The sequence below is a fragment of the Rhea americana genome, unplaced genomic scaffold (assembly GCF_003343005.1).
Source record: "Rhea americana isolate MKP2758 unplaced genomic scaffold, rheAme1 scaffold_16, whole genome shotgun sequence".
NCBI classification, from domain to species: Eukaryota; Metazoa; Chordata; class Aves; order Rheiformes; family Rheidae; genus Rhea; species Rhea americana.
This window is the reverse complement of record NW_028185705.1, coordinates 4,803,156-4,827,335: the sequence shown is the minus strand read 5'-3', so window position 1 is coordinate 4,827,335 and position 24,180 is coordinate 4,803,156. Positions and strand designations below refer to the sequence as shown.

The following is a 24,180-nucleotide window of genomic DNA, read 5'->3' as shown; positions in this document are numbered from 1 at the left end:
AGCAGCAACCATGCTCCGCTTGTTCCACTGCAGTGGTGTTTTGATCCTCTCTGTTTCCCAGGAAGAGTGAGAAGTGCGCAGACATCCTGGGAGTCAGACCACCTGCTTTCGAAGGGCACCTTGCTTCTCGTAGGGGAGGTGCCCGTGAAAACTGCAGAGAAGCAGGGATAGCGCAAGGCTGGAGATTTTCCTGTCATCACTTGGGCTTGTGGGAGTCATTTTCTTTTTCCCTTGAAGTGGTCATTGCTACGAGGAAAAAATTTCTTRGTAGCTCCAGAAGGTTGCTGGAGACTTTCCAGCATTTTTCTTCTTCCTTCTATAATCTCCTCTGGATACTCATAGCAGCCTACCACATTTCCTCAGCTGTCTTAAATAGCTGAAACTGCCTATTGTAACTGGTAARATGGATGTATAACATGTTCTAGTTTCAACAAATCTGCTGTATACCTAAAAGGAGAGAACAATAGTATGGAGTCTGGCATAGGGTTGGTTTACTTTGACATAGAAATTACTGGAAAATGCTCAGACTTGGACTACCGAACATTTCTCACAGAACTGGATTTGGTGAGGAGGGAGTTGAAGTAGTCAAATTCACGTTATCTATTCAATTTGTTCTCCTTAACATCTGTGCAGATGTGTCACTGGAGACTAGTGAAAGAAAGGCTACTTCCTGAATGCATTGCCAGACAAAGACTATGTGCTCTTTTATGACCACAGTTGCTTAACATATTAAATGGGCAAAAGATCCTAAAATAATTATATGAAACTTTTAGTAGGTAAACAAGCGAAGGAGAAAAGACCAGATCTACTGATTTATATGGAGACAGCTTTCTGCAGTCAGCGTGCAATTAGTATAAGGGATTGGGGCTGTGGGCTCTGTTCTTTTATCTTGTTGGTTTTAGGCTAGTGAAATATCACTCAACTCTGTGCAGTTTCCTAATATACGGTGATGTAAGAGAAGGGAGAATGAGGCCCTGCATGATGATGGACTAATTCTCCATCTAGAACAAGAGTTACTCACTCTATCTGTAAATATCCTAAGGCCTGCTTTTGATTGCATTTAAATTTGTTCACACCAACCTCGTCTCATTTGCTTGAATAGTCTTCCTCCTGAGTTAGACTAATACATGCAAGAAGAAATCCAGGCCTTTAAAAAATCAGAATTAGTTTCTCTCTTTATAACTGCTTTATCTTAAAACAAAAACCAAAAACCAAAAAAAAAAATCTTTCCAAAAATATATTAGAAAGCAAAAGAGGATGCTCAAGTGAAAGCTTTTTTTCCTTAACCCAGCAGCAGTAGAATTTTTGGTAATGTATCATATTTACAATATGTTTCCATTGGCATTCAGGCTCTATGCTTTTATAGTCCCTTTTCAGAAGTTGTTTCATTAAAAGAAGATTAGAACTAACAAAATGTAACTACCAGGTTTTGAAAATACTTCTCCTGAGAAGGATATTTTCCCCTATCACCTGTTTTTTTTTCCCTACTCATTCATCTTAAAAGTATTCAAGCTCAGAACTCTGATTTCACCCTTTCACGTTCCTGAAATATTAAAAGATTCCATTCTACATCAGTTTCCATTTTTCTCAGGTTTTTTTTCAGCTATGAATATGGCTTGGACAGGATGTTCCCAATAAAACAAGAATACTTTCACTTTACATTCTGTTTACCTTGTCCTAAAGCAGGATTCACAGGTACCAGGCAATCCATGGGAACTAGTCTGGTACCTGAGAAGTGTTTGCGCGTGAAAACCCTAGGCCAGTATCCACAGGTATCACAGGGAACGTGTAGATCAAAGTAGATGACAAATACATTTCTTCTGTGAAGATTCCTGCAGCTAGGTGAGACCTTCAGGTAGACAGGCCTAGTGATGCCCAACRAGAATCCTGATGGAATGAAGAATCTGGATGGGGCAGCAGGATCTTCCTTGTAGATGGACTSTCCCTATACCATATATGTATACATTTATGGTGTCTAAATTTGTATAGATATGGATGGACAATATATTTGCATATTCCTCCTCTCCACAGTGAGATCTTACAAGGAATGGCTAATCCTCATATGCTTAGCACGATAAGGGCTCTTCTCCCCATCAGGGGTACTGTCTCTTTCTCCTTACTRGCATTTGGTGCATGTGGTTGAGAAGCAGTAAACAAGCAAATTGCTTACAGAAGGTGTATTTATTTGTAATTTCTATTTATTTAAGGGACATAGCACTGACTTATTGCACGTGATTCGATACTGTCCTTCAGGCTGAGTTGCACTGGGCATGGTGTTGTGTCAGTGCCACAGGCACAGAGGGGGGACGGTGTATTTTAAATGTGAGGAACAATGCCAGAAAGAATCACAGATGATGGAATGGGAAACGACCTTCTAGCCCAGCTAGTCCCACCCTTCGTGGTGCAAAACTTCTGCAGGCTAATGCCTTAGGTGTTTTTTCTTCTCACTTCCTCTTAGACAGCATGAAGTGACAGTGCCTGAAACACTTCCTCAGGCAGAGMACTGCCTAATCGTCCTTGCTCTGAAGACCTTTTCCTACTATCCAAGCTAWTTTTCTTTTGCATTCTCAAATAGTGTAAGGGCAGGTGTACTGCTGTGGAGGTAGGAAAAAGTGGAATGGGGTAGATAATTCCAAGGGAGGTAAACCAGCTAGCACTGCAGGTTCTTCAAAATTTGATTTTTCTGGAATGACTGTTTCCTCCCCATTCTTGATGGTGCTTGTTTGTTTAGGTTTTTTTTTTCCCCCGCAGTAAAGGGTCACACTCTATTCTCACATGTTTTTCCTTTTTTCTTTTAAAGCTAAATTGCTCTTAAAGATGCCAAGGCAATTGTAACTTCAACCAGGCCCTAAATAGAGCTTTAGTAGATGTGTTATTTGTATTAGGCAGTGCCAGTGATAGTAAAACAAGGGATTGATTCTTCCTTAGTTCTTATGATATTGCTAATAAAGTTATCTGGGAGCCAGATAACATCTAACAGACTCTATGAAAAACTCTGTGTAAGACTCAACTGCTGGTTATTGTCTAGTAAATGTTGAAGACATTTTAGTAGCACATTAGTAGAAAGTTAACTGTAGTGGGTGATGATTTCTGCCATGACCAGAGATCTGTCCATCTAGATGCTCTGTGCAGAAACAGTTGAAAAGTCCCTGTCTGAAAACCCAAGGTCTTGACAGATAACCAAATTACAAGGAGTTCACACGTGAACTGTAGCATGGATTTTCTTTTTCCTTCTCTTTCTTCCCTGAAGATCACATAAGCAGTCTAGGAATGGCCAGGTACCACACTTTGTTCTTTGGCATATTAGGTGGATGATAAAAGGCATTTTTTTCCTCATTTTTAAATAATGTTGAAATCTCTTGCAATCTTCATCCTCTGTTTGCTAAAACTCTTGCTTCATTTTCTTCTGTAATCAGGGAGAGCGCTGTGTTGGTTTCTTTTCTAGGTGGCTTTCCAGCTGTTCATAGTGTACTGGGAAAATAGTGGTGTATTCCCAGTCTGCTGATTACTCCTTGACCTCTTTTTGATTTCTTTAAGTTCAATTTGATTTTTTTTGTGTGTGTGTTTGTGTGTAAGAATTTATGTAATTTTATTGAAACTGCTAAAGTTCCCCCAAGAGAAGGAGAATTTGTGAAAGTTCTCATTACACTTTTCTTAGAGCAAACTCTCCCAAAATATTAAGCAAGGAAAACTACAGAACTGCACTAAAATCAGCAAATAAATACATATATAAAATACTGCTTTCTTGTGAGAACTGTAACTCCCTTGAAATTCACAGTAGTTCAGAGCTGCATGATTTTTGGGATCAAGCTAGACCAATAGAATTACCCAGTCTGACTGAGGCACAAGAGAACCCATAGAAATGTCCTTGATTTTTCTGTTGGAGTGAGTTATTCTTCCCTGCATAAATGAACACAGTCAAACCCCACTGTATCGTGGTAGAGGCCCTCATCTTTAAAGCTAGGTGCTAATCCCTGAAAGCCAAAAGGAGTTTTGCCATTGACTTTGAAAGCAGGAACAAGCCCTTTATTTGCAACTTAAAGCAAGTAGGTTAGAATTATGAAGAATGATTATTTAAAATAGCAATGATGTAATATCAGTGTCAATTCCATTATTTTAACAGATGTAAATTTGCTCTGCTCTTGAACTCTGGTGAATTTTAATGGCAATATTAAAGAGATACTATTAAGACTACTTAAAAGAACTATTTGTAAAAAGTGTCTCCAGTTAGGGGAAAAAAGTTTAAATTGCTTTTTTATTCAGTCTGCACAATTATTTATTTGAATGGTTTTGTATATTGCAAATTAATATGTATTAGGAGCTAAAAAGATCATGCTAATAATTCCAATAGTCATTGGATATAGGAGAACTTGCACTATTTAGAAGAAAATAGACCTCTTATCCAGCCATTTAGATAGCCTTAACTACAGGGCAAATACATAATTTATAAAGCATATTATGGACAACGTATATGAAAAAACTACTTGAAAATTGGCTGTCTAAATTATTTTACCTGGTAGGGCAGACTTATGTACCCTGCAAGGCAAATTTCTTTTCAATAACTCTAGTGATGTACCTGGCTGATGATGACTACTGTCACTTTCTTGACAGTTAAAGGGAATTGAGGATTCAGAGGTACTGATGGGATCCAGGTCTAATTTTACATATTGCGTTTTGTGCAACCTGCATTCCACTGGGACAYCAATGGGAAAAAGAGGTGCCTGTGGCTAGTTCTGGAAACAGACCTTAAAAGTTCTGTGCACAAGGCTGTAACATCTATTTCAGACAGGCTGCATTTTCAGGAGGGAAAGTTTAACTGTTTTAAAAACAATCCTAGTGCTTCAATTCAGAGCTCATAAAATTAGATGGAAGACCTTGAATGGTGTGGCATTGCAAGGACTGGGTTATCACAGGCCAAACAGAAGGTGCTGTCACTCTTGTGGGGGTGTTTTCGAACAATGAAATGAACTGGATGAGTATAACACAAATATTAGAAAATGAGACTGGAAATCAGGGAAAACTARATTCCAATAACACAGTACTGGCCTTGTTATTAAGGACTTTTTTTTTTGTCATTGAAGTCATCAGTCATTTTGTGGTCTTTACCTTGTCTGCAGCTACTTGTTTGGGGTCCCTCAACTATTTCTGACTATTYCTTAGAAAAATGCTGAGCTAATCTGCAAGAAAGCACTAGCAGCTGCAAACAAAATTGGTTGGTACYACAATGTTTTTCTGCTACTAAAGCTGGATATTTAGAATATCTAAGTATTTTATATTACTAATGGTTATCTAATTTACCGTTAGGCACATGAGTCCAATTTGTTACTGTCTTTATATACAGGATGCTTCAGTTTCTCAAGATATATGGTAGGATAGAGGAAGATGAAACCAGGCTGCAGAGCTGGGATTTGAACTGTTCCAAAGTTTGAAAAGGCTCCCAACTGAGATTTCATTTGATTTGCTGTAGAACTGTGATCCAGTGCCAAGGTTCATATCTAGGAATGAATTTATTTCATGTTTCTAATTTGTTATTTCACCTCCATTGCTGTTAACCATCTTCATGCAGCAGTAGGCTGTTTGGTTAATGACTGAAAGAATTTTGACGATTTCAAAATTAAACTATCACAAGTTTCCAAGTTTCTTTCACCTTAGTCCTATTAGAAAAGGAAATAAGTAGTCTAAGCAAAGCTGGATCTTATGAATCATTTGATCTAACCATTGCTTCCTCTRCTAAGTAAGAGTACAACTTAAGAGTGCCTTTCTTGCAAATACCCAGACTAGATCCAAGGAGTGATGTCTCTTTCCATTAATTTTTGTTTCCTCCTCTTGCTGCAGACAAGGTAGAATATGACAAAGGGCGAATTCATGGAAGTCAATTCCCAGCTTTCCCTCGGGGGGGTCAGCAGATTCCATCCTAAAATGGCAGTCTTCCAGGTGTGCAAAAAGTACCTTTCAGTTCTAAAAAAGCCACTACATGTACAAACCTGGACTGACCTACTGTAGTAGAGAAAGTGAGGGAGCATTTGACCATAGCATGCTTGTGAGTGTTCACGTATATATAGACTTAGATGTTATTGTGTGTAAATACAATCTACATGGACAGAGAATGTGGGATTTTTCTGTTGGTAGCATCACGCTATGGCTAGTAAATTTTGTCATTATCTCTGGCTATGAAAACTTTTCCTATGCAGCATCAAACAGTCAGCTGCCCCCAGTGGTGCGGCCACCACTTCACCCTGATTTGATACGACTGATCCAGAGCAGAGTGCTCAGTACAGCACAGTCGACTAAAGCATCCATAGCTCAATCAGTATAAAGTTTTAAAGTGGAGCCAAACCAAGCYTAATGGGCAAATTGCAACAAGCTTGGAAGGGAGCTTTTGCCAGAATTCAAACCCTGTTCTGCCAATCTGCTTGCAACTTAATGGTACAATCTACACAGTGCTCTTGAGAATAATAAGTATATAATCCCATATCCCACAGTCCATTACCACATAACATTTGAAAAATTTCCCATTAACAAAACACAGTATGTGCAGGTAATAATATCAATGTGTCTCATTAGAAGGGGAAAAATGGAAAATATGTATTATATTAAACCTAAGTTTTGGCATCTTGCACAAAGCTTGAGAAAAATGTATTTCTCCAGGTGGTATCCTAAATAGAGGGAAGGATACAGTTTCTTAACTATTCCAGCAATTAGAGACAGGGCAACACCATATTCACGATACAGTCTTTATTTTGGGCCAACACATTCTCCATCTTCCTCTTCTATCAGAAACAGATTCATCAAAATGCYTAGGCCAATTCTAACTTCATATGAGTAATTCACTGACTCTGCACTCAATCCTGTTTTTTTAAAAAAATCATATCCAGTATTTGTCTTGGCTTTTGTCAGTGTTGCATAGATGGTTTCAGGTTGCACAGCAACCTGTAGAGCCTCCTGCTCTGATTTCCTTTAGCAATAATAAAGATCTTATATGTGACAAAGAGATGTAGGTGGGAATAAAGCATGGGGATTGAACCCATAGGGAAAATATTACAGGAGAAATCTATGCACATATACATGTGTTGCAGACCCACAATGTGAAAAGTACATACACCAAGCCTCTCAAAYCTTTGTGTATACAGAATCTTTTCTAACCATTTTATTAGGAATGCTTGAGCCTGAAATCAGTCCTACAAAATGTTATTGATGGAAATGGAAGACTGACGTTGGCACTATCAATTTCAACAAGCAGCCTTTGCTYTTTAGGCCTTGGTCATTGATATTCTGCTGAACTAGCTTATGCCTGGGCACAGAAAAGCTCTTGTTCAGTTTGGAAGGAAGCTAGGTAGTTGCTAGATACTCTGCCTGAAGGAGAATATTTAAAAAGACCAAACTGTTTTTATGCTTGTGAATAAATGAACAAACTAACTCTACTCTTCTGCTGTTTGAGCTGAAATCATCAGATCCATAATATGTTTTAGTGTTTAGAACAGAAACTCCACTTTTCGGATTTATGAAATTGAGTGTAACTCTGTTCCTTAGATAAAAGCAAGCGTGTGAAGCATCCTAACAGGTTTCCTAGCATGCTTTAGGGTAGCTTAGGTAAAAGCTGATATACCCTTGGTGTATCTGTTTCCACAGATCATGTGCCTTAGTGTTAATGCAGTGTTTTTGGAGAGGTCTCTAAGCTACGGGGAAAAAGTTAGCTGAAGACACTTGGAAGAGGTCTGATGCCTTTTCTGTTCACATAAATATCTGCAAAACTCACATGGCTCTTAAAGAGCCCTGTTAGAGCAATTCCCCTGGCAGTACAGCACCACATGTTTCCGCTATTGCAATGGCCTGTGCACTCAATACAGCTGCACAACATATCACGTAACACCTTCACCTGCGAGCTTGCTGTTGTAGCAGGGACTCAAAACTGCAAAGCAATAGCCAAGAAAACTCCCTCGTATACTGCACTGTTACTGTGAGGGCATAAACATTTGAACCAACAGTCCAAGGCTTGTACTTGATGCCTGATGCTTGACAGATCTGACCCAAGGTCTTCAGTCTGTCCCAGGCTCTTGCTGTGGTTGCACAGGTTCATCTTCAGTCCAGAACCTGCACATGCTAGTGGCCTGGCTAAGGAGTGGCTGCTGCTTGCTTGGGGGCTGAGGAGGCACTGCAGGCTGCAAACCRAAGGGCAGAGACCCTGCCTTGGTGCAGGCTGCTGAGAATAATCAGGGCTCCCAAACCCATTTGCTAATGTTACAGCAAAAACTCTTTTCATGGGCAAAAGGGACAACAGCATATATGCAGCTAAAATTGTTAGCCCAGTTAACAGTCGTGTCTAACAGCTCAAATTCTTTAATAGACAAAACCTTTGATAATAGCTTCAATACTGTTGTACAGTTGCCCCCCCCCCCACACACACACAATTTCCCTCAGGCAAAATGGAGGGGGGGGTGTCTTTTTTGGGAGGAGGGTGATGTGATGTTAATTCTTTCTTCCTCCACAGCTTTGGGRTCTATGTGGGTTCCATTTTATACGTTTTCTTAACACACCCTGCTTTGTTTTTCTTGGTTCCCAGCTGAAGTCTGAAATTTGCACAATAGCTTCTCCAAGCCTCAGCTGTCATGTAAAGGGTTATTGTTTGTTACTCAACGACTAACTAGGTTTGATGGTCCTCTTCCATGTGTGGTGTTTCCAGCTAATTTCAAACAGGTCAGGCAATAGTCACTTGACTGCTAGAATTTTTACAAGCTCAAACCAGCTCAGGAAAAGAAAACTTCAGACACCCTGGGACCTTGCACTGTCAGCTCAAGACAAAGCTTCTGGTGCTTTACTGGTAATGATAAAATCATTTACTGGGCTGCACTGGGAGTGTTTAACTGYAGAGCTGTAGTTTAGCCAGAGGCATAGACTGGGAGCTGTGGTTACAGTGACAAAGATGTCTTCTTGCCAACATAGCATCAGACCCAACAGCAGAGCAACATCGATGTTCCTGAAGCTGGCAATGCTGCCCCTTTGTCCATCTTGCTATCAAAACTCTGTCACCAAATAACCCAGGTAGTGCCTACCCACAGAGATTCAAACACAGAGCATTTGAAGAGTCACCAGGGTTATTAAGTTGGGGAGGTAACCTTAAGTAACAAATCTCTAAGATCCATCTGATTATACAGSGGGAGAACTATGTAAAGAAGCAGTGTTGTGTCCACAATATGAACGTACAACCGTGATTTGCCTGTCTATCTCTCTGTTGCTCCCTCTCTCCTCAAAGTCAACCATACAACCATCTCTGGAAACTGCGTTCAAAGCGCTGCAAACATTGCTAGTAGCAGTTGTCTTAGAAAGCCAGTGCTGAGCCCAAATCTTCATTCTGACCATTGTTGTTGACTGCTTGCAGTGCTATTGACTGGGCAGTGTTATTCTAGAGGTTCGGACTAGATCTGGCAAATGACAGTGACTCTAGTTGGGCAGCCTCAAGGAGGGCTTGGCCAATGTTGCTCTCTGGGCTCTGTGGAAGAGGAAATCCTATATATTCTCTGCGTGATCTGCCTAAACTTTCTGTCTGTGTACAATGAAAAGCCCAGTCCTCTCTCTGGATGCTTTTGTCTGCACCAAGTTGACAAGAGGTAGGTAGAGTGTGGTTGCTGCTAAGGCCTAGACTCTCCATTCCTGGGGTTTCTTGGAAGAGTAACTGGTGAGGTGTAAGAGAGAAGATAAATTTTGCCTTTCCAGGGCTACTGTAACATACTTGTGCGGCAATTTTTGTGTGAAATTTAACTCGAAATGATCTTAATGACTTATGTAAAGTCAAATATTGGGTTTTCCTTTTTATTTCTCTTTTAGCCCTGGTCTCACACAGGCATATTAATGATTATTTGTCAAAGTCACACTGTTTGCTTACAAGGTACGTAGGCTTTTTAGACACTATAATGACAGCTTTTGATTCACTTTATAATATTTAGAATAAGCCATAAAAGCCAATCTCTGAACGAACAGACCGCTTTTATTGGCTTTTAGTGCTATTACTGCTATCATAAGTGGTAAATTGGCCTAATGCAAGTAATACTGCTGTGTCATACTCTAAAACCACTGCTTAGTTTTATATTTTATTTTGCATGAAAAAAAATTTAAGGCATGGAGATTCTACACAACTGCTGATGATTCCCTCCAGTGATAAGGGGATAAGCTTCCACTGCTGTATGGATTTTTTTTTTTTTTTTTTTTTTTTTTTTTTTTTGCTGTGGTTACTGTCCCTTCTGAAACAGGACTGATCATAAAGTTAGGGACCAAGAGAGTGAGTCAGGGGAAAAGCTTCCTAAATTCATAGTATCCATCTGTGGAATGAGCTTTCAGGGCAGAGGGGGTGAATCCAGCCTAAGTGTCTCTATGAAAGAGTCGGGAAAAAAAATCTTTGAGAACGCTTTCCCTCCATCCTGAGAATATTAACAGCACCTGCCTTGCTAGTTCTTTAGTCTATATACGAAGACTGAACGAACATAGAAGGTAGATGACTAGGTTTTGGGGAAAAAATATGTAGTGTGTTTTAAATTTAGCTTAAATTTGAAAGTTCAAAAGCCAAATGTAATTCCATGTTACACTACACAGCCCTTTTTAAAAAAGATTAGTCTAATGACTGAGAAATGCTTATCTGAGTAATAATCATCAATTTAGCTAAACACATGCCTGAAATAATTATTTATTTTAAAAATGCTGTGAGAACAGGATGGAGAATCGGATTTGGTTTTGGCACCCAACTTGTATCTATAGATGTGTGGTTGCACTTTGCTCATGTATTTGATACCATTTCGTACAAAGGGGCAATTTGGGGTTAAAATGGTTTAATTTTTTTAGAAAACTATGTTTACAAAGATCACACAACAGATCAGACTCTTTGTAAATCTGATTCCTGATGGGCTTGTTTCAGTAGGAAGATATTAATTTGATCTGTATTTTACTCTGAAGAACTTAAGTATTYGTATTCGCCCAGGCATCTGCTTTTTAACTACAGGTGCAATAGTACTGCAAAACTGTGTTCCTAGTACAACGTAACAGCCAAGATTTTTGGGAAAACTGGCATCTACATCCTTACTGATTTGCAATAGCATTTTCTTTGAACCTGCACGTATGTGTGTTTCGGGAAAGATGTGGAGAATCGTAATTTTTGTTAATAATCAGGTCTYATCTCTAGCATGGCAACAACAGAGCAGTGCCTCTCCTCTCTCTGGAACCTACTGACATGTTCAGGCAGAAGCTTTTCTTGCTGCACATATTTCTATACTGTGTATATTCATTTGTGTGTGAGAAAAGAAAACATCTTTAACTGTAGCAATCACAAGCACAGTAAGTAGACAGATAATAAACAATCTATCTGAATTTATGATTTAGTTAATTGTTTGCTTGTTTTTATCTAATGTGTTCATTGAGATTAAAGAAACTAGAATGAAACTACATAATCAGGAGAACTTAAGAGAYTGTTTAACTTTTATAGAATGAAAATTAATCTAGTTTAGAGGGAGAGTAGGGATCCCTTGTACCATTTAAATATCACTTAGCTGGTAAACAGGCTTTGTGCAGTTCTCWTCAAAGGGATTAATCTCACTTTATAGTAAGAGCCATCAAGAAACTTGGACAAGGGCTTCAGCACCTAGTTTTTGCGTATGCCCTTCTGCATAGTAGTCTCTAGAGTCCCAGGTTTGACTCTATTCAGCAGATGGAGAGAATGAGATAACCAGGAACAATAAGTTGATAGGAGAGGTATGGTAAAAAGAAGAATGAAAACCAGGCTCCAGGAAGAACCACTCCCTTAGTGGACCTATGATTGCTCCACTTGTATCGGGCACCTCAGCCAGCCACTGCTCCACAGGTAGAGCAGGAGCAGATGCTCTAATCTCTTCCCACCTACTTGAGTGAGACTCTATTGGTCAGAACAGCTGATGGATTGACTATCACCCAGGTTCAATTCCCTCTCTGCCTGCTCTCAGAAGCATTCTGTGTCCAGGAAGTTAAAGTATGTTGTTTTCCCAAATTCACCTGTTAGCTTTTCCACTTTTTAATRAATAGCCAAATAATCTTTGTAGCAGGGACTAGAGCCAATCTCCTGCCTCTCATTCAAGTGTCCTACCTGCTGGTAGAGTCATTCCCTATCTGCTCTGGAGCAATGAATTTAAGTAGTCCATTCRAACTCGTGTGTTTGATTCTCTGAAACACCGTACTAGACAGAACATTTGATAGTCTGGTGACCAGGGGTTTCTTCTGGGGGATGTCACTTCCAGTGCTTTCATGCTGTTATATGCTCTCACCCCRGATCTTAAGTCTCAGATGAGCTCAGTAATTACTAAGCTATTTTAATAAGGCTTTATGACAGAAACTGCTCATCTGGTCTTGCATGAGATGTCTTAGAAAACAGTCTGGCTGGTGAATCTCTGTAGCTAGGTATAAGGCACTTTCTTGCCTTTAAGGTTCTGGGCTTACTTTGCAGATACATCATGCCACTTTCTTTTTTGAAAACAGTTTCCTGCAAAATTCAGATGGTAAAATTTTCTGTTTGTCTAATTCTAGGCATCTAAAGAAATCATTCTTAGTATCTGTCTCTCTCTCCATTATGGAGTTAGTCCTAAATACTTATTTAAATATGATGGGAAAGCAGTTCATAGGAACCTCAGCTAACGTGATTAATATTTCAACTAATTTCACTTTTGTCTAAGCTTTTCTTGTAATTCCTGTCATCATAACCTAGAGACATAGCACCRTAAACAGTAGGTAACTTGCATGCCCAGGATTTAGCTCATTTACTGCAATTGTTTGGAGCACTTAGAAGCAGTTGTATTTTGGAGAGAGGTAGTAGATCTTCCTTGAGAAAAGGAGACTTTTTTTTTTTTTTTTGAGGGGGGTTATCTAATTATTCTTGGTTTCCCAGATGGCCTTTGTATCAGAGGGGTTCAGTCAGATTGTTTTATGCCTCGATATGACTGATAATCTGGCTCTGTGTATCAGTATATAATTTGCAGGACTATAAAATACCTTCTGAAAATTGGTGGAATTCAAAGAGAAACTTGCTGTGAAAAAAAAAAGTCTGAAATGATAATTGTGGTTGCTGGAGCTGGTCACAAACCTGAATTTCTRCTTGGGGAATTCTAACATTTGGAGATATGTTTTTGTTGAAAATTGGAACTAAAAGATCAGTRACTTCAAATTTTCTGTGAAACAAATTTTGAACTTTGTCCAAATTTCACTAGCATTTACTCTTGACTGTGCAGTGCATGGCTGGAGACTGGCATTGAACTACTCGCACTCACTATTAAAAGCCTTCAAGTTCAGGGTAACAGTAAACCAGGCTTGCCCAACAGTTACTTTCTGATGGGATTTATATTAAGGAATTAAAAGCTTTATAAATGAATTAAAAGCTCACTAGTAGGCTTGGAATATCTGATTTTTTCATAGTTTTTGCACCGCTAATATACAAATAGATTCCAAGGTCTTATTGTTTCCCTCCAGAACAAAGTGAGAATAACTCCCAGTGCTCTTTGCATCACTCCAGATTACAAGGAATACAAATAATGCTTCATTTTCTTGAGCTTTCAGAAGTGTTGGCTAAAACTGATTAAAGAAACCATCAGTATGCTCGACTTTTATTTTTGAAGAGAAGCAAACCATTTTTAGGAAGTGATGCTTTTACTGGAATCAAATACCAACAAAATTCCTAACAGAGAATATACAATCAGGAGCACTAAAAATTATGAATCTTCTGAAATACTTATCACTATTAATAGTCCTTTTCTGATCATCCAAGCTAGTTATTCTGAGTACTACATGCGTCTTTCTGGCTTATACTGTCATTGAGCTGGGAGACCAGTTTCACTTTTGACTTCCCTCTGCAAACTGAAATGGTGAAATTGAGACAACTTTGTGAATGGTGTGTTTCACTCCTACCATTTACGCCCTGAAATGGCTACAAGTGCTAGTCTTAAACATACTGCGACAAATTAAATCTTTTGCAAGCCAATGCAACTCCATTAATTTAGTGGAATTACACATCACTTTGATCCTGATACTTAGCCTCAGATTTTCCATGCACCATACTTTGCCATCTTAAACAGGAAGCACTCCAGAAGCTCTGGGAGATGTGGATTCTTCAGACAGGTACACTACAGAGAAAATCAACAGCAAATAAATATCTGACTTAGAGTTCTGATTCTTCTTGGGCTCATACAATCGAAGACAAAACTATGAAAAATTTGYTCAAGTGCAATACAGAATGTACTCCACAAGGCCTTTAAGGGAGTATGAGACACAGAACATCTTCAGATCTTTCCAAGCACTGGCAGTTGAGTGTGGTAGACASTTTTCTTTATCTGTGGGGCAAATTCATCTTAGCCATCATTGTTTTCTCTGTTTTTACAGTCTATACCCAGTGTTAGAGCGTGACTTCAAAGAATACTCTTCAGAGAAGTATCACTGTCTTTACTGAAAGTTCAACCTTTATGGCAGTATTCAAAGTCTTTCATTTCTAAGGACTCTGCAGTTCAAAGATCAAGGACCACTGAGTTTATAAAACTATAATTAGGGTTGGTGAGCTGGGACCATTGTAGATTTCATGTACTCCCTCTACATTGGAAGAGAGTCTTTAAATCTGCTGCTTTACAGCTTAAAGGAAAGGCTGTCTTGATTAATTCATTTGGTCATAGTCCTGAAGCTGACAAGGCATCTTCCAGGAATTTGAGCCCCCTGGGATCCTTGTCATCGGTTTTTAAATGCACTTCCGTGTGATTCTTATCTGGAAACAGTCTACTTAGATTTCTAGCATTCATCTTATAGGCATTTGGCATTTTCTGTGTTACGTGAARCTGAGAGGTATTTCTTTGCTGTCAGTCTTTTATAAAGCTCTTCAATCCAAAGACTTCAGTCTAGAAGGAGACATTAAAAAAAAACTTCTGGACCAAAGTCAGCAAAATTCAGAAAACAAGTGTCCAAGCTGTGCGTGTCTAGAATTACATTCACTGATTTCTGAATTTTCAAAAAAWTTTGAAAATGTAATTTAACTCTCTAAATGCATTGGTGCAAGTTGAATCAGAACACTGTGCTGAGAATACTCTCTGAAACCAAAGTACAAATGTCTTAACCCTTACTCTAGCCCTTGCAAAAAGCTGGAAGGCTATGAAAGAACTGGGATTTTATCTGGGAGAATTTTCCTTGGGCAAAAGCAGTTTTGTGATTTTATGTCCTTCTTATGTTGTTGCTTCTTATAAGAGTCTCTCAAAACCCCTCGGTGTCTAGGGGTCCTGGGGAAAAGGCATTTGAACGTTGCCGAAGCTAAAGGTTTTGCTATTACTACCAGGAATGTATTCCAGGGGCAGGCTGCAGGATGTTATGGTGAGGTGCAATTAGGAATAGACTGATCCGGTACTGGATTTCTGGGATGTGCCAGTAAGAAATGTGGCACAACCTCACCCAATGGGGTGACTTGTGGAGTAAGGTATTRTTTGAATAATGATGCTATGGCCCTATATATGATATGAGTAAATCTGCCCTTTCATATGAACTGTAGTCCTTAGAGGGGTGAAATATAATCCTGAATAGAGGCTCTATTTAGCACTTAAGCCCTTTTTTATGGTTTGAGTGCTGACCTTATACTGACCCTCAGTACAGGGCTGAATTTCACCCTACAGTGAAAATTTGCCGACTAGAGCAGCTGATTAAAGAAATCAGGGCTAGACATTTTAGTATTTGCAACACAATGAAAACAGGCAGCTTTTTGACAAAATATTTCTGATTTATGAGAATTTCAGTGCAGAAAGGGGCTATTTTGGAAAAAGTCTTTTGAGATTAACATTTTAGTTATACTTTTGGCAAGAAAGCAAGGGCACCATTTCATTAACTTTTTGATGGAAGTTATATATGGAGGGCATTTGTGTACACAGCTGGGCAGCATAAAACAGAAGAGCTTTGTGGAGAAAATATCCTGAAATGAAATTTCATTTCTCTGCAATTTGGACCTGCGTTCCTGAGCTACCCCAGTYACTTCTGAATGAAACCGTAGGAGGGCAGTATTAGGCCCTCACACGCTTTCTCTGATGTTCAATCTGTTGCAGTGGACACAGAAATAGTGAACGGACTATTGCTGGCCTCCTGTGCAAAATCAATGTCACCTTTTTCAGCCTTATGTCAGTCAGATAAGCTCCTGCCTGCTCCCATGTATCCATATGGCTATAATCACCAAGTGATACAGCAAGATGAAATGTTTGTAAGGAACTCCAAAAGCCGCATGCTGAGGCTGGTGTGAATTCAGCTCTACCTTGACCTTTCTTCTCAGCAGATGGCTGCTATTCGTGCACTATATCACTGCTAGAGAGGAAAGAGCCTTGGTCTACATGGAGGAGCCAGCTCTGTGCTGGGGAAGGGAAGGCAGGAGCATCCCTCAGTCAACCTGTGGGAGCATTAGTCATCCTTGGGTACTGCACTTATAAAAGCATCTTGGTGTAACTTCCAGATTTCATGGACACTCTTAAGTAACTGTTTGTGTCAGATTGGGAGCCTGCAGAGATCTTTCCTACCTGAGGTAGCATGGCCTGCTGATTGCACATCTTATTGGTGCATGAAACAGGTGGAACGCAGATCTGTGCAAAGGACACTTCTTTAAAACTATCTGCAAGCTATATTGGTGTTTCTATGATTCTATGATTCTTTACCTATACAGTGATGTCTATACATATCTATTCATATTTTACAGACTAACCAAACTGTTATTGGCCTGCTTGCTCTTTTAACAGATAGGCAATGTGCCAGTGAAGCTATGATGTTATACTCCCACAGTTTAGCCCATTGCATTTTTATTTTTCAAAAGTAGATGACTCTCCTGTGGCAGAGTTAGTGTAAGCTCTCTGAGCGTGATGCATGAGGCTCTTCACAGACATGCAAGGTGATCTCAACAAACCCCCTTGTGCATGTCACAAGGCCAAATGCATATGAGTAGGATGTACTGATGACTCCTGYGTCAGTTTTTCACGGCAGAAACACAGATAACTTTGCAAGAGTTTCTTTGCAAATGGGCTCACCTTTCACTTTGCCCTGTGATGTAGTATAGCCATTGGCATGGGGATCTCTGTGTCTCCATCCAAATATGCATCCCATCTCCAAAAAAGAGCTGCTCCTGATGTGAAGAAGCCACCAGCAATAATTACTGCTGCAGAAAATTGTCATTGTCTGACTTTTCTCTTATATCCCAGGCTTTCCTTAAGTTTGTTTTTACCAGCACTAAGGTCAGATGAACAAGAAGAGGTCTAGAGCTACCTTTTCTCAGTGCTTGTTGATACTTGGAATCAGTTCTGGTTGGTTCACACCTAATGATCTGATGTAGACTCTCTAAACAGTTCTTTTCATCTGTTCTTCAGAAAATAATAGCCCTGAGGGACATATCAGATATCAAAAACTTGCCAGTATAAATTCTTTACCCTGTTGTTTCGTGATAGGACTGAGRTCATTCCTTTGTCCTTATTGCAGCCTTCAAGCTATGGAATCTCATGTTGTTGTCCAGACCCGGCTTAAGTACTGACCAGTTGGGAGACAYAGGGGCGTTTTAGGACTTTCTAGTAGTTTAGCAAACTGTGACCACCCATTTGTCAATCTGACTGCTTATTTACATTTTCTTTATTTTAGTGTATTCCCATAATGTGCTAGATACCGGAGAAGACCTCAATCCCTGCACCAAAAAAAAAAAAAAGACTAAGATAAGCAAGAAATAACAGGAAAGGGCAAACGTGTCATTTTCCATTTAAAATATACAGTCTAGGGCTGTGATTACATAGATATTTTGCTCCAAAATTGTGCTAGCTTGATGCATCACTTTTCCTCCTCTACAGTCTTTTGATTCACTCATGGCAGAGTGCAGTGAGTGCAGCAGTGGGTAGAAGTGAGTTACTAAGAGGTAAAGGCATGAGTAGGATCTTTTAAAATTGGTCTTACTTTGCTTAAAGTTCTGTTTCTATAAGCCCAGCCTCCTCTGCCCCAATAATGCTTTTTTTTAAGGCTAGTTTTGTTTCTGTTTGTGAAAAAAGTTTTCTCTCAGAAAGAGATTCTGATTTTAGTTGTTAGAAGCTGAAAGAGAGAAACTAACTATCCTCCTCAAAAAAAAAAAGGGGGGGCAACTCTGGCAGCCAGGTTAACCCCCACCCCCATGCCATGCACCAATTAAACAGCTTCTGATGTTCAAAGCAATGAACAACTAATAAATACCTCATTTTCATGCTGACCCAATGCACTACCAGTCCTAGAGCTATTCCTTTGTAAAGCATCAGAAAATAGCTGGRCTCTATGAAAGATACTGAAGCCACAATCTAGTCTATATTTCTTATGAGTATTTCTGATACTATGTGGTTCATGATTGCTTCTTTTAGAAGGTACAAATAATCAATATAAAACCATGAATAAAAATAACTTTTCTTTAAAACTGGATGCTAAAAGAACATACAGTCTTCTTACTCTGCCTGATGGAAACAGAATTCTGTTTTCCACAATTCATTGTTTATTGGAATGCCTGAAATCTATATGCAGGGTATTTTTAAAGCATTTAAACACAGAAGAAAAGCTTCTGCTCCAGACAGTTTGGTTTACCATGTTCTAAAAAGCTAACATGTACCACAGAAGTGTTTAAAGCAGGGAAACAATAACAAACTTGTAAATATCTCTGTAATATAAACTAATGTTCATATTAATTTATTGAGGAAAAATTCCTCCCCTTGTGATACATACTTCAGCTATTTATTGACTCAGCTGTTGTATAAGACCTTCAAGGCCAACTTCTCCTTTATTAAGTTTTAGAGAGAACAGTTGTCAGTAGACAAGAGTTTGGCATGCTCTTGCTGAAAGAGACCAGCTCCTACAAGAGCAAAGCAATTAAAATATTACTAATGACCAAGAAATGCAGAACAGTGGATGTCGTTAGGAAACRGAGAGAAATAAAACATTGTGGATGAGCACCACAGTAGCTAAATCAACTCGGGAACATGCAGGTGTAAGAGATGCAATCTGGCAATTGGAGTAGGTTTGGACCAGAGGATAAACAACCATATAGGACTGGGGGGGGGGGTCCTATGGTGTTGGTCTTATCCTGTTGTCTTGGCTGCTCAGAGATTCTTCTCTTAGTAAAGGCAAAGGGGACTTTGTCTAGTCCATACTATGTCTCTCATAAAGTTGCAATCTGTGCTTAGACTCATGCTGTGCTATGTTCTGATGGAATAAGTACCCAAGTCAGTTCTAGATTTGTTGTTCACAAGCTAAAGCATGATAGTATCTTGTAGCAGCRGACCGGTTCTCACCCCGTCGTATTGTTCTCTGTGATACTCGAACTGCAAATCTTGCATTTGCAGAGTTTCTACTGATGTTAGTTGATGTCTTGCACGCAGAGGGTTTTGGGTGTCCAGCCAAGCAAAGCCTACGTGTTGGCCAGTCAGCTCTGCTTGAGGCTGATTTCCATTCCGTGAAAGTGCTGCATAAACAATGATCTGTTGGCTGATGAGCGCAAGGCAGAGACGTTAATTTAGGCCTGCTTTATTGCAGCCCCTCATTAGCTAAAGGAGCTAACTTATAATTAACAAAATGAGCTTAAAATAAATAGTGATATACATTTTACAAATGACATAATAATGGTTGCTCTAAATGAGCATTTTCCTCTGTACCCTCCTTGTTAATATTTTCAAAATATGAGATCACTTCTAGAGCCTTTCCGAGATACTTTTGTTAGGATTAGAATATAACTGTTTTCATTAAAAGCTGTAATTTGCTCCTAACCATGGATACGTAATTTCTATCACATATGTCTTGAAAGGCTCTGCTTTCAGACTCWTAATTCATAGTTCTATCATACATATACATGTGTATATACATACACATAAAAACTCCTAAATGTGTCTATATGCAATGAAATACAAAGTAACTCTGATATGAATGATAAACATACATACAGATATCTWAGTTAGCTATGTGCTAACTTGGCAAATCAAATTTTCCAGCAAGAAATATAACCTAAGGACCTTCCATCTTTATGCGTATAGGGATATGCAATAAGGAAAGCTAACAGTCCTATGTGGCTTTCTTCTTAAATAGTTTAACAAATAGAAAACAGTATTTGAAGTAGCATTACTTGATGCAAACAAACTGCTTTATCTGGTGATTTTCAGCCTTCAAGCTGGAAAGTTCCCAYATACCTCTTCCATATCACCGCTACTTCTGAGAGTCTGTATTTCATACAGACAAATGGGAAACCACCAGCAACCTGTACTACCTTTCTCAAAGATAATACAGTGCCAAAACCAAAGATTTAGAGTAGATTTTTACGCTTGTCTGAGAAACCCATACAAACATCAACCAACTTCAGTAATCCTTTGAGTTAATAAAAACTTTTTACCAGGAATGAAGAGATTGGTCCATAATTTTTAGTGGTTGTAGTTAGGGTTAAATGAATAAAGCTTCCTCATTGGCTGCAAGTTCACTGGGGGAAAAAAAGAGCTTTTGGGGCACTCTAAATTTTGATAATTTAGGCTATTTTGCACCATAAGCAAACATACATTCATGGTTTGTAGATGTTAAACTATGGAATTCCTGTGGCAGAAATCCTGGCCCATGTTTGTCAAAGCAGCATGGGTGATTTTTTTTATCAAAAAAATTTCTAGTGAAAAGTACATTTCAACAAAAGCCAGTAGTTAATAAATCGCACTGCAACTTACCTTTCTTCAGACAAGAAATATTTTGCTTGTCATTTTCAAAACTTTCTGCTGGTTTGATTTTTACCTTGTCTGTCTTGGCTTCTGACATCTATGTGGGAGGAAAGAATTTGGGGATGTCAGAAGTACTTCTGAAGAAAGTTTTCTGACACAGCAATATGGTCTCTGTTTAGGTTCCTGATGTAACAAATTKTGTTTACTTACACAGACACTTTTTTTGCAGGTTACTGATACTCTATCTCTGTCATTAAATTTTATATTCTGTTCCCAAATGCTTTATCAATATTACATTGTTGCTATTTGTGGATAGATTCTCTTCTAATGTAACTATAAATTACATTATGAAATGAATGAGTGATGCACATGCTGGTAATAGATATACATGTAACGCAGAATAGATACAGGATAGCTGAAAAGGAAGMGTCTAGTCTGCCTGTTTGTTGTGATTCAAAGTTGCTGTAAGCTGCCATCAGCAAGGTATGATTATATAAATAATGATAAATATTCATAAAGGCAACTTGAATAAAGTGCATCCCAAAAAAATCTTTACTGCCACTTGCGACAATTTATTTGCTCTAAGGAGAAGGATCGCATGCAAGTTACAGCACCGGAGGGTATTACGTATACAGTAGCTATCAGCCCGTACACTGTGTTTTACTTCCACTGCCTGCTAGGAATAAGATCAGGCTGTCCAGGCTTCCTCTAACTGCTTTCTGTTTTCACTGAATCGAGTTAGCTAAAGCATTTCTGTATCTTTTTTTTTTTTACCTGTATATTCCAAACGGGGGTGACGGCAGCAGGGTTCAGACGCCGACGAGGAGTCCTTTCGGCCGAATCCCGCGCTGCGTGTTGATGTCCAGCATTCCCGTGCACCGACAGAGCCGAAAGGATGAGCAGTGCACTCTCTGCCTGCCTGCTGTGTGGTGCTAGATTTGTCTTGCTGCCAGAATCAGCCAACTTATTGCTCAGGGTTTCTCCCCCCGCCCGCCCTTCTTGTTTGCGTGCACTTCTAGAGCYGGGTATGGTAGGGAAGGAGGGGAGTAATCAGCATCCCAGCACTACTGGAGTGGTAGAAAATCAACAGCTTTAGGAAAGAAAAATTGGTTTGGAAGGGTTATTACTGCAGTTCATAACCCAGTGAATCTGCAAAAGGCAGAAGAAAATAAAAAGGGAACCAGGAAATTAATAGCGACAAATCAGATAAATGTGTCAATGTTTTGCCTAAATGCAAGTTAAAATACTGAAAGATGTAGAAATTGGACCTTAGATATCTATTTACAGCTGCCACTTTGATAAAGGAAAGGAAAAGTGTCTAATCCTGAGCTGAATCCTGTGAACTCCGCTAGAGCTCAGTAGGGGAAAATCCAATGACACCCAGGAGAGCAGATGGGGCAGTGGGAAACCATTAACCCTATTGCATAGGGTTGAGAGGCCTCCGGTGGTGACCATCGTTGTGCTAGCRAGCTTGACAGTCAGCAGCTCAGAGGTCGCTTATCAATCTGCATTATCTCAAATTTAAAATATAAAGTTATTAATTTGCTTTAAAAAATCTCTTGCCACTGTTACCAGCGATGTTACTCTAATGTTAGTGGGAGCAAGGCCAAGCCCAAAGAGAACAAGACTGTAGGGTGCTCAGATGTGGCATCCTCCGGGTTTTCATAAGACAAAAAAGGAAATGCTGCTCAGCTCACCAGAACTGAATTTTGAAAGTATTATTTKCAGAATACATTCAGAATTACCCAGTTATCTTACCTATTAAGCAATATTTAGAGAATTTCAAGCAGCATTTGTCACCAGATACTATAATCCAAGATCCCAGTGCTTAAGTGTGGCCAATAAATAATAACATATTCCCTTTGTTATGACAATTATCTTCCTCTACTCTCCCATCACATGTCATTCTTACATGAAAAAATGTTTTCTTCTTTTTTTCTTTAATCTCATATGCCAACATGACTGAGATTCTTCTACCATCTTTACCTAATTGTGAATTGCATGGTAAGTGCCTACTTACATCTCCAAATTGCAATGATTAGTCTTGCATGGTGTGAAAACCTATTTTAAGCAGGGTACTTTGGGAATAATTACAGCCACAGGGGGGGAAACATCTAGGGGTAATATTGTAAGATCTTTGTTCCARTCCCCTTGGATGCTGCTTTGAGAATCTTGTATTTGCAATTGAAGTTCCCCTGCTTCTCCCAGGAACACGTCCATGTTGTTGCAACTGCAGTCCTTTAAMTCTGTAGGTGGTGCTGATCCTCCAGCTGTTTGCCAGGGCAGGCTGCTGAGTTCCTGGTGGGGCCTAACAAAATCAGCTGGGCTGATCAGCCTAGACACAGCTGATTGCAGCTTGGACCTGATGATGGTCTCTGTTTCTGAAGTTCTGCTTAAAACAAAGGCATAGGATGTTTTTAAAGGAACCTGAAGACAAAGTCCTTTCTGTTCAGCACCCCTCACCACTCACTCTTCTAGATTTTGCCAACTACTGTTCTTTGAAATAACAGCCCTGGGAGCCTTGTCTTAAGGAGTTTTTGTTCGCTTAAGCTCTCCTGAAAACTACCATGAGCTAGAAATGAGTGTCCAGATTCAGCAACCAGGAGCGCATGACACCAGTATCACTGGCAGTCCYGTCATTAAGGGTCTCTGCCAAACCATGGCTGCCTTAAAATACTGACAGTACTTTGCTTCAACCAAAGATAACACAGATTTCTCCTCAGAGATGCTCTCCTCGTCAGCCATTTTTGCAGACATGACGTGTAGGATACCCCTGCGTGTTGACAGCATGCAAACCTCCTGAAATCATCTAGAGTGAACCTGGGGAAGGAACTCACAAACTAGTTAAACATCAGATGAGTCTCCTCTCTGGAATATTCCCCATTAGTGACATTCAGTTAGTTGTCCTAATGTTTTCCATCCAGAAATGTTAAATATAAGGTTTCTTAATCTCTGTCAACTCCAGTTTTCTACTGAGACATGWTTCTGTGTGCTATTTTTTCCTTCATTTAATTAAGTTATTTTGGATAAATGCATCAATATTTCTGTTTCCTAATCAATCTTAAAGTAGTTATAGCAAAGGCAGGCTTACCATGCATCCTCAGTAACGCCAGGCTTTGCAAAGGAGGGGGGGAAAGACATTATACAAGAAGGTCATTAAAATATTGAGTAAACTTGTTTCTGTTGAAGCTTTAATTGAATTTTTAAAGCCATGGCCTATTTTAAACATCAAACTTTAGTTTATGGTTTGATAATTCATTTTACTTTTATAGGTTTTATTCTATAGCTATTAAATAGCTATGGACCATCACTTGTTCCTTTTCCCTCCAGATAGTGAAGTAGGGCATTTATATGGAGGATGAAAAGCAAACAAACAAACAAACAAAAAAAAAAGCCCAAATAGATGTGATATCAGTGAGTTGCCAGATAAATGTAGTGTATTAATTGCTTGAGATTTGRAAGCGTGTTTTTCTGGTCTACTCAGCTGGAAGTA

General features: G+C 39.2%; 1 protein-coding gene across 1 annotated transcript in view; it reads right to left on the bottom strand.

Moving 5' to 3' along the window:
* The window catches only part of MDFIC2 (MyoD family inhibitor domain containing 2), a 48,158-nt gene extending 24,714 nt beyond the window's left edge, over window positions 1–23,444 (bottom strand). The window contains exons 1-3 of the mRNA XM_085300008.1: window positions 23,374–23,444; window positions 21,462–21,702; window positions 20,697–20,784 (exon numbers count right to left, since the gene is read on the bottom strand). Coding sequence (XP_085156134.1) covers window positions 20,697–20,784; window positions 21,462–21,702; window positions 23,374–23,444 — 400 coding nt within the window. The remainder of the gene's footprint in view (window positions 1–20,696; window positions 20,785–21,461; window positions 21,703–23,373) is intronic.
* Window positions 23,445–24,180: the final 736 nt, after the last annotated feature.